General features: G+C 39.3%; 1 protein-coding gene across 7 annotated transcripts in view; it reads right to left on the bottom strand.

Annotated features, from left to right (window-relative positions):
• The window catches only part of LOC124776905 (ATP-dependent DNA helicase Q1-like), a 126,288-nt gene that overhangs the window by 32,470 nt on the left and 79,374 nt on the right, over positions 1 to 14,444 (bottom strand). For all 7 annotated transcript variants that reach the window (XM_047252109.1, XM_047252106.1, XM_047252107.1 and 4 more), the window contains 3 exons: positions 12,593 to 12,823; positions 2,901 to 3,002; positions 1,294 to 1,448 (listed from right to left, as the gene is read on the bottom strand). In XM_047252109.1, the coding sequence (XP_047108065.1) occupies positions 1,294 to 1,448; positions 2,901 to 3,002; positions 12,593 to 12,823 (488 nt within the window). The remainder of the gene's footprint in view (positions 1 to 1,293; positions 1,449 to 2,900; positions 3,003 to 12,592; positions 12,824 to 14,444) is intronic.

Raw genomic sequence — 14,444 nt, 5'->3', positions numbered from 1 at the left:
CACACTCCAATTTTCTCTGCAAGCAATGGCATTTCTCTTAAGGCATATGGATTTTCTGATGGCCAAATTCAAGAATTTTGGGATCTAATGTAGCCAGATAGGTGAAACCAAGCCTAATCAGTGAAAAAAATTGATCTAAAATACCAACTCCACATCAGTTAACAAATCGATGAAACCATTCACAATACACTATTCATTTCGCATGGTCCATAGAATCTAATTGTTGCACAGCAGTAATTTTACATGGAATACACCCCAAGATCTTTGGTAAGGTCCTGTGTTCTGCTGTATGAGAGACTTTCGCCTCCTGCTACAATCTCATCACTGATTTTGTCGAACTCCACAACGTGATGCCCAAAATGTCAAGCTTCCATTCTGTTAAAATTGTTGGTCTACCAGTTTGTGGTGCATCATGAACTGAACCTGTTGGCTGGAATTTTTTAATTAAATCACATACAGTGTAACAATGTGGACACCTCGAAGCAGGAAAATGCAATCTAAATTGCTGCCCCTCATGCTCCGTAATTCCTGCTGCACAAAAAAAAATCTCTTCCACTAAAAACACACTCTGTGCAATAGTAAGCATTCTCACTACACTCACCTTACACAAGAACTTGATAATAACACAGCTAACAATTGAACTGCAACACACACGCAACAGTACTACACCCACCCTATCACTGCAGGTCCACGGAACATGCCCGTGCGATATGTGCTGCTGCTGTGGAGATACTCTGCAGATGCACTGCACTTTTACAATACACTTAATGTATTTCTCAACCTAGTCCAAGAGAAATATTAATTTTCTGTCTTTGTTATTATTAGTATAATTATTTTCCCCCTATTGAAAGTTTCATTCACTTTTAGGGTTACTTTCAGTTTTTTTAATAGACTTTCGTGCATTTAATTAGTATTCTAGAACAAGACTGGTGGCACAACAAAACTTGACCAAAGCATTACCAGAATACTAATAACTGTCTGCTAACGTTAGTGTTGTGTATTTGCACTAGTCATTTTTGTATTACTTTCTGTGTGTGTGTGTGTGTGTGTGTGTGTGTGTGTGTGTGTTGAGTAAAAGAAGATTAATGAAAATATTTTATTCCCATTTTAGTGTAGTTCTTTTTTAAAAAAATGTTAAGTTACTTTAACAATTTAGTACAGACACTAAAGACCTTGCCATGTGCCAAAAAAACCTTGTACTTGCTATTTGATTTGAAAGCTAGCTTGTTCTTAAAGTAACAATAAGAGGAAAGGTGGAAAATGCACAATCAATCATATACATCATGTACTCACCGCTTTGTATCAAGACAGTAATCTACAATACTGTAAAGATTCTCCAGACCAGTCTGCTGAGAAAATACCATGGTACTTAAACGGAAAATGTCAGCAAACCTATAGAAGAGAATGCAGTCTGAAGGTTTCCCATCACGCCCTGCACGACCGCTTTCCTACAACACACGGCCTTATCAACTACTGCAAAAAAACTGAAAGCTATGAAAAAAATACATTAATATCAAGTAATATAATGAAAAATCTAAAATACACTGAAGACAAATTAGAGGTGGCCATCATGTTGAAGACATTAATCCACACAATGTTCTGTAGATCCAATTTGGAGACAATGTAGATGAAAAAAATATGGCCAGTTTTGGGAAATTATAAGCCCATCTTCAAGTGTACAAGAACCATGAGGCATGTGGTTGATGCACACTGTGAACACTAGGCTGTGTGCAGGTGACCGCCGCAAATGAAGCTGAGATACAGGCATCTTGGCATCACGTGCGGCAGCCAGCTGTCGACAGCCTAGTGTTCACAGTGTGCGGTGGCCCCACATCTCACTGTTCTTGTACAGTTGAAGATGGGTTTATAATTGCCTGAAACCGGTTGTGCATTTGAAGCAGTAAACCTATTTACAATTGAAGCTATTGATTTTCTGATTCTACAATGAAGCTCAGTTGCAGATGTCCTTCCGACGAAAGCTTGTGTATGTGGAAATTGTCAAAATATACAAAAAACACTGATGAAAGTTTTTGCAAATTAAAACTAAAGATACCATTAACAATAGCTGTCTTCTATCTATAGTTAGAAAATAACAAGTTATTAAAAAAGTGAGTATTACCAAAAAGGGTCACAGATTTATAATTTACACATTATTTTAACTTTCACTATAAATTTTCTGTTTTCCTGTTTAGTAAACTTCTCACTGTGTAAGGTAATATTTCAAATTCAGAATCGAGATATTCAGATGATTTACAGACCCAACAGTAATTAAGAAATGCTTTTAATTAAGTTCTGAATTTCTAGAGTTTCCAGATCCCATCTCATACGTGTGGGAGTAATAAGAACTAAAAGTTCCAGCCAACAACTGTAAGAATTATAAAGTCCTGGAAGAAGCTGAAGTAGATCATCAGCCGTTTGACATCCACCATTGGACGAAGGCCTCTTCTAGAATTCTCCATGCACTACAGTCTTTGCCTATATGCATCCATGTTGCACTTGCATGTTTTCTAATGTCATCTACTACTGGTGCCCAGCAATACTATCAATGAACATATGAAATCGATGATCTAGTTAGAACTAGTGGCTGCTAACATTGGAGAAGAGGTGTCAACGAGTTAATGATGAGACCATTTATTAATCCAACCAATACACAGCAAAAAACTGAGTTGTTTCTCAGTGCTTTTTAAAGTATTCTATGCAAACTGAAATCTTATGTCAACATGGAATTTTTTATTTTTCTACAAATTACCTCTGCAAAAGCTATATAGTGCATATGCAAATGCATTTCAAGAATGTGTCCTCTTCACAAATATTACACAATGTTTTTGTTAGCTCAAAAATATCTTCAGAAATACATTAATTTGAAAAAAAAAACATTAAAAACACATCATGTTCCTCACCTGATAAAAATTTTCCATGGACTTTGATAAGGCATGGTGAATTACAAATCGTACATCTGGTTTGTCAATTCCGAGTCCAAATGCTATTGTTGCCACAACTGCCTGAAATTAATGTAATTTATGCAGTTACTCAAAGCCAGGATACATTAAATTAATGTATTACACTACTTATAACAACTGTTATTTTAGGATGGTTCAAAAAATTACAAATACAGGAGTAACGAAAATATAATGTATTAGACCCTTAGGTGAGGCTATGGCGAGTATCAGATGAGTGCAAAATTTCGTCTGTGGTCTATTTATATTTCAGTCCTGCTACCCTTGCTCATATACCTCTACTCTTCCATCATCATCATCATCATCATCATCAAACTCACCATTTTTCAAGTCCAGTATCTCAGGTACAGCATTGAAGCACTTGAGGTTTCTTCTTGGTGCTATTGATCCAGGACTGTTTCTCTTTCTGATCCATTTCTCTCAATCCTCATCATTTCAATCCATTCCTTTCTTGTTTTCCCCCATCTATCTTATTATAAACTTTTTGTTGTGCCGGTAGTCATACACTCCATTAAAGGACTGAGTCCTATAGTTTTGTAATTTCTGACAGTATAAACAACAGGTATTTTAAAACCAGTTTCTTTTGTCTCTGTTTCTTTCCAAGCGAGGAGGTGCAGTTTTTAAGACACTTGGTTTGTATTGAGAGCATTGGGTTTCAAACATCTGCCTGTCCATCCAAATTTTGGCTTGTTACACTTTTCCTAAATTGTTAATTGCTACAGAACATAACCAACTTCTTTTCCTATTCTTTCCCAATCCAGAATTGTGTTCTGTCTCTAGTGAATATGTCAGTGATGAAATGTTAAGTCTTAATCTTCCTCCCTCTTTACTATTTGCAATGTATTTGACAGTATCATTCTCCCAATTTTCTATTACAGGGTTCTAAAGCACTTCATTCCTGGTAACAGAAAAATTATTTTTTTTTTTTATCTTTCTAAGATACTGGATGCTGTCGCACTGTAAGAAAGACGTGTGTGTGTGTGTGTGCGTGTGTGTGTGTGTGTGTGTGTGTAGAGCGAGTGAGAGAGAGAGAGAATGGAGGGGAGTGCATTGTTAAGCTGAACTTTTTTTGTGTCTGGCTGTTCCAGAATCCAGTAGACTGCATATTTGTTACGCTTAGATTCTGATCTGAGAAGGGTTACAGTCAAACAATGGAAAATCCAGGATGGAATGTAACAATACCAGAGAAGGAAAGTTGCTCCTCACCATACAGCGGAGATGCTGAGTCGCGATAGACACAACAAAAATATTCACACAATTATAGTTTTCGGCCATTAAGGCCTTTTTCAAGTTCTCTTCGGAGTAAATTCATAGTGTTTATTCTTGCGTGGTAGATAATTGCTACTGTTTTTATACTTTGTATAAAAAGGAAAATTCACTTTGGAAAAATACAAAATTATGATATAGAATTTCTGGATAGCCCTTACCCTCAGGAAACGAAATGTTTACTACTACCAATAGACATATATAAAAGTAAATAGTACATTCTTAGGTTTTGGAACTATTAGTTCTTTATTTGGGGAGCAGCAAGAGAGAGGTTGGGGAAGGTTGTGAGGGAGGGATGGTCACATAAGAGCCTAAGATAAGAGTGATAAACTCTAGTGGGACTGAAGAGTTTTCTAATCCCCCCTGGTATTCATGGCAGTGTGCTGTATGTGATTCCCCTTTCAACAGTTTTCAGAACTGATAACCTCACTTCTGAAAGCCTTAGGTACACTATGACAAGGTCAAGTGGTTTAACCAATCAGCGTGTGATGACATTAAACTTGGCTTGAGATGACAGGACATACCAGAAACTGGTGTATCTCACAGCCCAGACTGTGCAAAATGCACTGATATCACACAAATAAAATTGTACAATAGAGAAATAACTGTTTAATTAAATGTGAACGGAATAACAGATGCCACACTCGAAGTGGAGCCCACTGTTGATAGTTCACGCTAGGGACCATATGCCACTGTCGGAACTGGAGAAGCTCACACTGATCATGATTATGTAGAAAACTATGATGGTCCTGGAATGGACCACACATTCATAGAAGGTGTCGAGTGTGGAGCCTAAACAAGTAATTAAGACAGAATCAGAATTTGATACTGTACAAACCAAATTCAAATCAGAACCAGAATCCAAACCTCTTTTTCATCAATTAATGATTTATTAACAGTTTTGACTAGCAAGATGCATAGGCATCAACAATAAAATCATAGCTTAATACACAATCATCAGCACTGAATGGCAAGCTAAGTACGTAGTTTAGATGATAAAGTGAATACTATAAATAATACCATTGGGACAACGAATCCTGAAACCAGAAGTCAACACAATGCACTGTGCATGTGATAAATAGTCAATGCAGTTAAAAAGTTACAAAAATAGAGGAGAATATAAGTCCTATTTTTGAAAATACTGTCATTGAATTACATTTTCAGTAGTAAAACATGAAAGTAAGCAAGTTACTTATGTAGAGGTCTCAAATGTGAGAACCAAAATTTCAAAATCTGAAGTTAACATACACACCAATCCTGCAGACAGAAAGGTTAATCAGTAGATATGTTAACCACTACCACATCTGAACTCAGTAACAAACTGGCTGCTACAGAAAGAAGATTACTTGAACAGCCAAAACATGCCGCAGGTAAATGGACTACATGGAAGTGTGACTGAAAGAAGAAAATTTCAATCCAAAAGAAAGAGGGTGGCTGGTATTCTGTGGAATTCATAAGGAACTGTGAATCTGTTTTACTTGCAGTAATTTCCAACAGTGAAAAGATTAATGTTGTAATTGATGTGTTTGCTGGATCTGCAAAGGGGAGAGTATTAAATTTACCTCTGAATGGCATGACATTTCGCGAATAGGCTGATAATCAAGGAATTTTGCTAAGGTTGGATTTGCAGAGTGGAGTACCTGCAAGGCAGAGCAGAGTTGAAAATTATTTGACAGCTCTGGAAAAAATTGCCAGATGACTCTAGATTATAGGTTGCAAATGCAGAGCATTCGCTTCAGTTTTAGAAAGCATTGAAAATGAAGATAATTGACATGTTAATCAGGACAACTATTGAAGAAATAATTATGATAACCGAGATAATCATAATTAAGGAATTACTTGGGAATGTTGACTTTTCCAGTGTGTACTAATGATGAAAAGTGCTCAGTTGTCCAAGAGGGTGGCAGTGTTAAAATACTGTGATGTCTTGAAGAGTGACATAATCATCATCATCTGGGAAAGTGTAGAGATGTTGTGGTACCTGGTCAATATGGATGAAGGACAATAACTTAGTCTGGAATAGAATCCTGCACTAGTGACAATACAAGAACACCACAACACCAAGATGCAACTGGAACAGCCAGACAGAGATTCATGCACAGCCTCTAGCACACCTGTTATACCAAGCACTGCAACCTCGACCCTCACCCCGCCCGCCAGTCAGACAGTACCCAAGAGGGGGTCCACTGCTAGTGTAAATACACTCCTGGAAATGGAAAAAAGAACACATTGACACCGGTGTGTCAGACCCACCATACTTGCTCCGGACACTGCGAGAGGGCTGTACAAGCAATGATCACACGCACGGCACAGCGGACACACCAGGAACCGCGGTGTTGGCCGTCGAATGGCGCTAGCTGCGCAGCATTTGTGCACCGCCGCCGTCAGTGTCAGCCAGTTTGCCGTGGCATACGGAGCTCCATCGCAGTCTTTAACACTGGTAGCATGCCGCGACAGCGTGGACGTGAACCGTATGTGCTGTTGACGGACTTTGAGCGAGGGCGTATAGTGGGCATGAGGGAGGCCGGGTGGACGTACCGCCGAATTGCTCAACACGTGGGGCGTGAGGTCTCCACAGTACATCGATGTTGTTGCCAGTGGTCGGCGGAAGGTGCACGTGCCCGTCGACCTGGGACCGGACCGCAGCGACGCACGGATGCACGCCAAGACCGTAGGATCCTACGCAGTGCCGTAGGGGACCACACCGCCACTTCCCAGCAAATTAGGGACACTGTTGCTCCTGGGGTATCGGCGAGGACCATTCGCAACCGTCTCCATGAAGCTGGGCTACGGTCCCGCACACCGTTAGGCCGTCTTCCGCTCACGCCCCAACATCGTGCAGCCCGCCTCCAGTGGTGTCGCGACAGGCGTGAATGGAGGGACGAATGGAGACGTGTCGTCTTCAGCGATGAGAGTCGCTTCTGCCTTGGTGCCAATGATGGTCGTATGCGTGTTTGGCGCCGTGCAGGTGAGCGCCACAATCAGGACTGCATACGACCGAGGCACACAGGGCCAACACCCGGCATCATGGTGTGGGGAGCGATCTCCTACACTGGCCGTACACCACTGGTGATCGTCGAGGGGACACGGAATAGTGCACGGTACATCCAAACCGTCATCGAACCCATTGTTCTACCATTCCTAGACCGGCAAGGGAACTTGCTGTTCCAACAGGACAATGCACGTCCGCATGTATCCCGTGCCACCCAACGTGCTCTAGAAGGTGTAAGTCAACTACCCTGGCCAGCAAGATCTCCGGATCTGTCCCCCATTGAGCATGTTTGGGACTGGATGAAGCGTCGTCTCACGCGGTCTGCACGTCCAGCACGAACGCTGGTCCAACTGAGGCGCCAGGTGGAAATGGCATGGCAAGCCGTTCCACAGGACTACATCCAGCATCTCTACGATCGTCTCCATGGGAGAATAGCAGCCTGCATTGCTGCGAAAGGTGGATATACACTGTACTAGTGCCGACATTGTGCATGCTCTGTTGCCTGTGTCTATGTGCCTGTGGTTCTGTCAGTGTGATCATGTGATGTATCTGACCCCAGGAATGTGTCAATAAAGTTTCCCCTTCCTGGGACAATGAATTCACGGTGTTCTTATTTCAATTTCCAGGAGTGTATTACAACACCCCTACGCTCTGCCAGAAGATCACGAATATGACACTCTTCGAAATGTCACGGTATTTTAACACTACCACCTGGCTGGAAACCAGAGAACTTTTCATCAAAGCTATGATTGTGGTCAAGATAGGAACAGGGAACATTACAGGAATGAATGAAAGAGCTAGCATGTAAATATGGCGAGGAATGATGGGAGGAGATGATGGTGGAATAATACACCTCTTTAAACAGAAAGAGAGAACAGCAATGATGCTTCTATGGGAAGAGCAGGAAATCTGTAGAACCTTTAGCCATGGGCAAAGTGGGCACAGGGAGGTGTTTTCAGCCCAACCAAAAGCCTAAAAACATCGATGGCTTACCTTACTGGTGAAAACAGCTGACAGAAAACTGCCATGAAGTTGAATTAGAGAACACAAAGATGCATGAGCTTCACAAAGTGACCCAAGAATTAAAATGTGATATTTGCAGAGGAGACAAACCTAGCATACATAAAGACAAAACAATAATGGTCGAAAGTGAAAATTTAGTTGTGGTGAAAGTTACCACTCAAGGAAATAGCCCTGTTGAACAAAGGGGCATTCTGGAATACATCATCTGGAAATGGATAAAATTGCCATTATACAGGATAATGAATCAGAATATTTGGTGATTTGGTTTAAGCAGCTTGGTTGACTGTATTAAGGGCTTGTACATCATGACAGAGAACAGAAAGGGAGAGGTGGTGGGAAAAGTCATCATAGGTCACCTGACCCGGATGAATTAGCAAGTTTAAAGAGAAGTGCACCATACAACAGATGCAAGTGGCTCAGTTCATTGTTGATGCCATAGCCAAATCACGCTGACCAGTTAACAAAACTTTTTGAGCAAGGACAGCACTTGGGGGTGGAAGGAAGGTAAAACTGATGACCATGTATATATCATTGGGGAACACAGAGATTTCAGTATCTACAAAGTGAAATGGACATAAAATGGTCTGATAATGATGAGTCAGATGAGAAACAGTCATACAATAATGAAATGTCAGGCACATGCAAAACTGAAATAAAGTAGCAAAAGATTGAAGAGAGAAAAAGAGTGAAAACACTGCCCGACAGAGACAGACATTTGTTACAGCATCACTACAAAGTTACTAAAGCAATTGGGAAAAAAGGAAAAAAAAGAAAGAAACCAAGCAGATGAGACAAGAAACAGCAAACTGAAAGGTCTGTTATGGAATGACTTGGCAGTAGAGAAAAACGTTCTAAAAGGGGACAATGGGACACTACATGCATGAGCTAGCCAGATTATTTAAGACTGTGTAGTCATCATAACTACAGGGTACGGAGCAAATAAGTACCTGAATTCAAACTCACATTACACACTTTAGTTCATGAATGTACAGAGTTTTCTTCTGAAAAACAAAAGGTCAAAAAGTTAGTGGGAGAAGCGGTTAACTTATCACTAAGGCATGACTTGGACCTTGTCCAGAAAAAGGAGGTATCACAGGAACAAGTGAAAAAAAAACACCTGTGAAATTTAAGGAAGGTGTCCTTGTCCCCATTAACACATGTGAACTGAATAATGAAATCTCGAAGTTCAGATTTGTTTTCAAGGTCATTTCAAAATTTCTGATACACAGCACACCGATACCTATGCAAGTCTTATTTGAAATGTAATCAAGAGCATTTAGCTGCATGGTGAGCAGTCTCAATAGTGATCATCTACGACACCAAGTATTAGGTTAAAGAAATCTTAAACTAAGGTCGTAGATGCAGCTCAAAAAACATTTTAAGAGCAAAACATTTTCTATTTTGTGAATGTACTTAGACAACTGTATAACATACAGGTGAAAAGTACTGTTTTTGGACACTGTAAGTCATCCAGTGATTATGAGGAAAAAAGAGGAAAGGGAATGTCAGTGATATGATGCATGAGCAAAGGCAGATGTATGTCAACTGAACCTTTGCACGTGCAAAACTAAGTGGTAAAATGTGTCCACATGGGGCATATTTGAGGAATAATGGAAAAAGATATATAATTCTGTGAATTAAGCTACAGAATTCACCCTTAAAAATATCACCTGTAGTAGGAGAAAAGGAGAATTTTGTATTAATCTGATTCTTTTGCAACAAATGACCATTTGAATCTTTCTGTTTTCAGTTAACTAATAAAATTATGTATATTTGTTAAATATACTGTACAACAAGATGCACAACACATCTTTTGGTTTTCAATATACATTTTGTGGTAAATAAAAGGCTCGTTATCATCACTCTATTTCGATAATAGTATTTTAAAAAAGCATTACATCCTTAAGATTTCAATATTCTTCATATGTGCATAACATTTTTACAATTTGGTGCATTAATTAACAGTTTAAGGTGTTTTACAACTATGTTTTGAAGTACACAAGAAAAAATGTTACAATTGTGTTTTAGGTGACTGTGACACAAATTTGTTGTGTAAGATTTTTCCATGAACATGAAAAATTTATTCATATACAACATGCACTATGTATGAGAGAACATTACACAGACAAAATAATGTAACTGGTACACATTTCTATTTCATGCAAAAAAGATAATTCACACATTTTTTTTTAACTGCTTTATGTAAGAAGTCCACCTCCACAGCCGAGTAGTCAGGACGTCTGACACTCATACGAAGGACTAGAACAGAGTACACTGAGAAGCAGCTCCAAGGTCTGAAAATTCGAGAACACCTATGAGAGCGGCGTGCTGAACTATGCCTCCCATACTGCATCCACATGATACGCCATGGCAGAGGATGAAACAGTGACCAACAGACAATCACTTGATCTTCAGAGCCTAATAGTGGTGGAGATTCTTTTATGTAAGAAATTTTGGTTCTGTAAGGAAACATTGTAGATTCCTGAGCGTTGTGACACATTGTTTGTTTGGATGTTGCCTTGTTTTCATGTTGTAATCATTCACTGAGAAACCGTAAGGCACATATAAAAGCACAACAAAGTTAGTTACGCATTTTTTTTTTATTTTTTTATTTCTCTAATATATAGTAACATAGTCAGGTTTACTGTTCCTGAGCAATGATGAAGTTTATTTTAATCAAACATTCCTTACTTCTAGTGTTGATGTGTAATCCTTGCAATTGCTGGAATACGACAGGGCAAAGAGCATTGCAAAGCAGCAGGTTTGAGCCACAAGGTGGGCTCATAAATGGCAGACTGAACTCACATTCATTTGTGAGGTGTGACTTTAACAGCATGTGATTTCTCACAATCCTGGCATTCATGGTTTGCAGTAGGCAGAGAAGAAAACTGGGCCACCAGTTTCGGTCACAGCACGATATTAATGAGCTGTCGCAAACTTCAGAAATGGAATTGTTCAGGAGCATTGTTGTCAAGGACCAACATCTCCACAAGAGTACGATGTTTGACACATCAGCATCACGAGAATGTAAGATTGACACACAGAGTCATCAATAATTCAAATTGTCTATCCCAGTGACTCTTTTGAAAAAAGTAATTTACCTAGAATATTGTGTTTTGTACCAGTGTAGATCTGTGTGGTAGACTACAGTATTGACCCACAACATTATGCGTGACTGCTAATTTCTACTGTGTGTGTCTGTGCACTATGCATGGATCTTCTGTAGGGTGAGTGGTTGCCTTTCCCTTATTTTACATATTGCTGTAATCGACTGATTTGCAGTGAAGTTTGTTGAGCTGGCCTGGCAACTGTATAAACTTCAAAATTATCCTAGTTCATTTGAAGCAACTGAATTATTCAGCCAGCGTAAATATTAATTTCCACAGAACATTAGAAGCAACTTAAATCATTGTATTCATTAATAACTCCATATCAAAAGTATTGCAGTTGAGTGACACGTCATTGCCATTCCCAGCAGTGAGTTAAATTCATATCACCATTTAGATCTGACAGTATTTGGAACCAACAGCCTTGCTTCCAAAATCCTAATGTACACTGATCAGAGTAAAGGGACATTCAAACACATACATTATAAGCATAACTATTGTAATACTATTATTTCTAACTTTTGCAAAATATGTAAGTCTGCTGACTTCATGAAAAAAATAACATACATATTCTTAAAATCAATTTGTGACAGAATAATTTAATTGGATAGATAAAAAATCTACTCACTGAGAGGCAGCAGAACACACACATAAAAGGAGGTTGTAATTAGACAAGCTTTTGGAGCCGGTGGCCCCTTCTTGAGGCAGAAGGGTAAAAAAAGAGAAAAAAGGATGAGGAAAAAGGACTGGAGAGATCTAGGAAAAGTGGTAGATTTCGGGAAAGTCACCCAGAACCATGGATCAGGGGAGACTTACCGCACGGGATGAAAAGGAAAGACTCATTCCATCTCCTCCCGTGTGGTAAGTCTCCCCTGACCCACGGTTCTGAGTGACTTTCTCAAAATCTATCCCTTTTCCTACACCACTCCAGTCCTTTTCCTTCATCCCTCTTCCTTCTCCTTCAACCCTTCTGCCTGAAGAAGGAGCCACTGGCTCCCAAGGCTTGCCTAATTGCAACCTCCTTTTATGTGTGTGTTCTGGCGCCGCTTGGTGAGTAGATTTTTTTATCTAACCAATATAAAAAGGTAGTTCCTTTATGCAGAGGTTATACAAAACCAAAACATAATTTCTTAGATAAAAAAACCTTACAGAGTACTGACAGTAAGATAATACAGTCAAGAAGAAGAAAACAATGATTCAAGAAATAGTTCACTTAATGAATCAGTCATGTTAACATATTAACACACCTGATATTCACCATTAAGCCACTTGGCATGGCAGCGGCTTCGTAACTGAGCATCCAGGTTAGCATGGTACATGCCTACAGCCAATCCCTTGCTGCGCAGCTCGTCCATTAGATCACCACAATCCTTAATGGATGTTGTGTAGATGATGCCAGACTTGCCAGCAAATCTGTGCTTCAAGAGGTCTACGAGTTCTGCGACACAATCAGCTTGACTGTTTGGCTTTGGGCGTACCTTTACAAATGAAGGGTTTTAATTTATAGCAGGAATGTATCTTAGTCATATTTTTAGCAATTAGAATTCTTCAACAGACCAACAACAGAAAGATGCCTGGCTTCTCTCTAACACTAAGGCAATCACTGTCTGCTCAGGTGGTTGAATATCATTATATTCATGTCATGAGCATAGATTACAATTTCACATAGTAATCACCACAATAAAATGAAATCTTTAGTTATGAAAAAGGTTGTTTAGTTAAAATAAAACTTGCTCACAGCATAGGTGACACATACGAAATTGTAATTTAGTATGACATAGGCCTACAATATTGAGGTATATCATTATAATTTGCTAAATGCTACAAATTGGACATTGTAGTTTATATTTTTTCCATGCTTGTAGTACAAATTTGACTTGGTCTATACAATGTATATTGCCTACAGAGACAATAAACATTACATTACAATACATTTGTGTTGTCACACTTATTTTACCTCAATATCAACAATGTAGGAAAAGACAGACAGCTACTTACCGTAAAGTAGACACGTCAAGTTACAGATAGTCACGATTAAAAGACACTCACATGTAGCTTTTGGCCACAGCCTTCGTCAGTAAAGAGGGACACACACACAACAGTCACACATGTGTGTGTGTGTGTGTCTATTGACTGACAAAGGCTGTGGCCGAAAGCAACATGTGAGTGTCTTATAATCATGCCTGTCTGCAACTTGCCGTGTCTTCTTTATGGTAAGTGGCTCTCTATCTTTTCCTACATTGTTGACTTACCTCAATATCAATAATATATAATGAGGCATCTCTGCAGCTACTCAATGTAATGAGAACTGCAGGAGACTCCAAAGTATTTAACAGCCACAGAATGCCATCCACAGGTGAGAAAACTAAAATCCTAGAGTTTAACTACCGAAGCACTCACAACAATGCACCAGAGTTTGAAACACTCCTAAAATGCAGTGGAGCTCACATAATACTGAGCACAAGATTCTGGTTAAAACACAAAAATGATAGCAGTGAGATTTTTGGGCACAATTTAGGCGAATATCAGTGGGATAGCCTAATAGGAAACAGAGACTGTGAATTGGTCACAATAACAAGAAAATCAGTTCCACTGAGATAAAAACTGAAACTTTATGTAAGACTACGTGACAAAACTCAGTCCCCAGGATGGGTGTAAACCTACAATTTGATCTTTCTTTCAACCATGAGACTCACCTTCAAATGTGACTGAAAACCTTGGGGGGAGGGGGGAGGGGGGAGGGGAATGACTCATTTCGCTAGTACAAAAGTTCCAATCACACTGTTATAATCAAAGACTTTAGTCATTGAGCAATCAATTGAGATGATTACAGTTCTGTAAGTGATGAGCCTGACAAGACATCCTGTGGAACAATACTAAATGCCTTCTCTGTAAAATATGTAGAACAGTTCAGGCAGCCATTCACTATGGAAATATATTGGGCCTAATGGGAACAAATAAACCTGATCTCTTTGAGAATGTCCGTGCTGAAACTAAGGTCACAGACTATGAAATAATTATAGCAACAATGATTACCAGAGTACAAATGGCAACTAAAACAAGTAGAATGATTCATATGTTAAGCAAACCAGACAAAGA

The sequence above is a fragment of the Schistocerca piceifrons genome, chromosome 2 (assembly GCF_021461385.2).
Source record: "Schistocerca piceifrons isolate TAMUIC-IGC-003096 chromosome 2, iqSchPice1.1, whole genome shotgun sequence".
NCBI lineage: Eukaryota > Metazoa > Arthropoda > Insecta > Orthoptera > Acrididae > Schistocerca > Schistocerca piceifrons.
The sequence above is the reverse complement of the archived record's forward strand: the minus strand, read 5'-3'. Positions and strand labels throughout refer to the sequence as shown.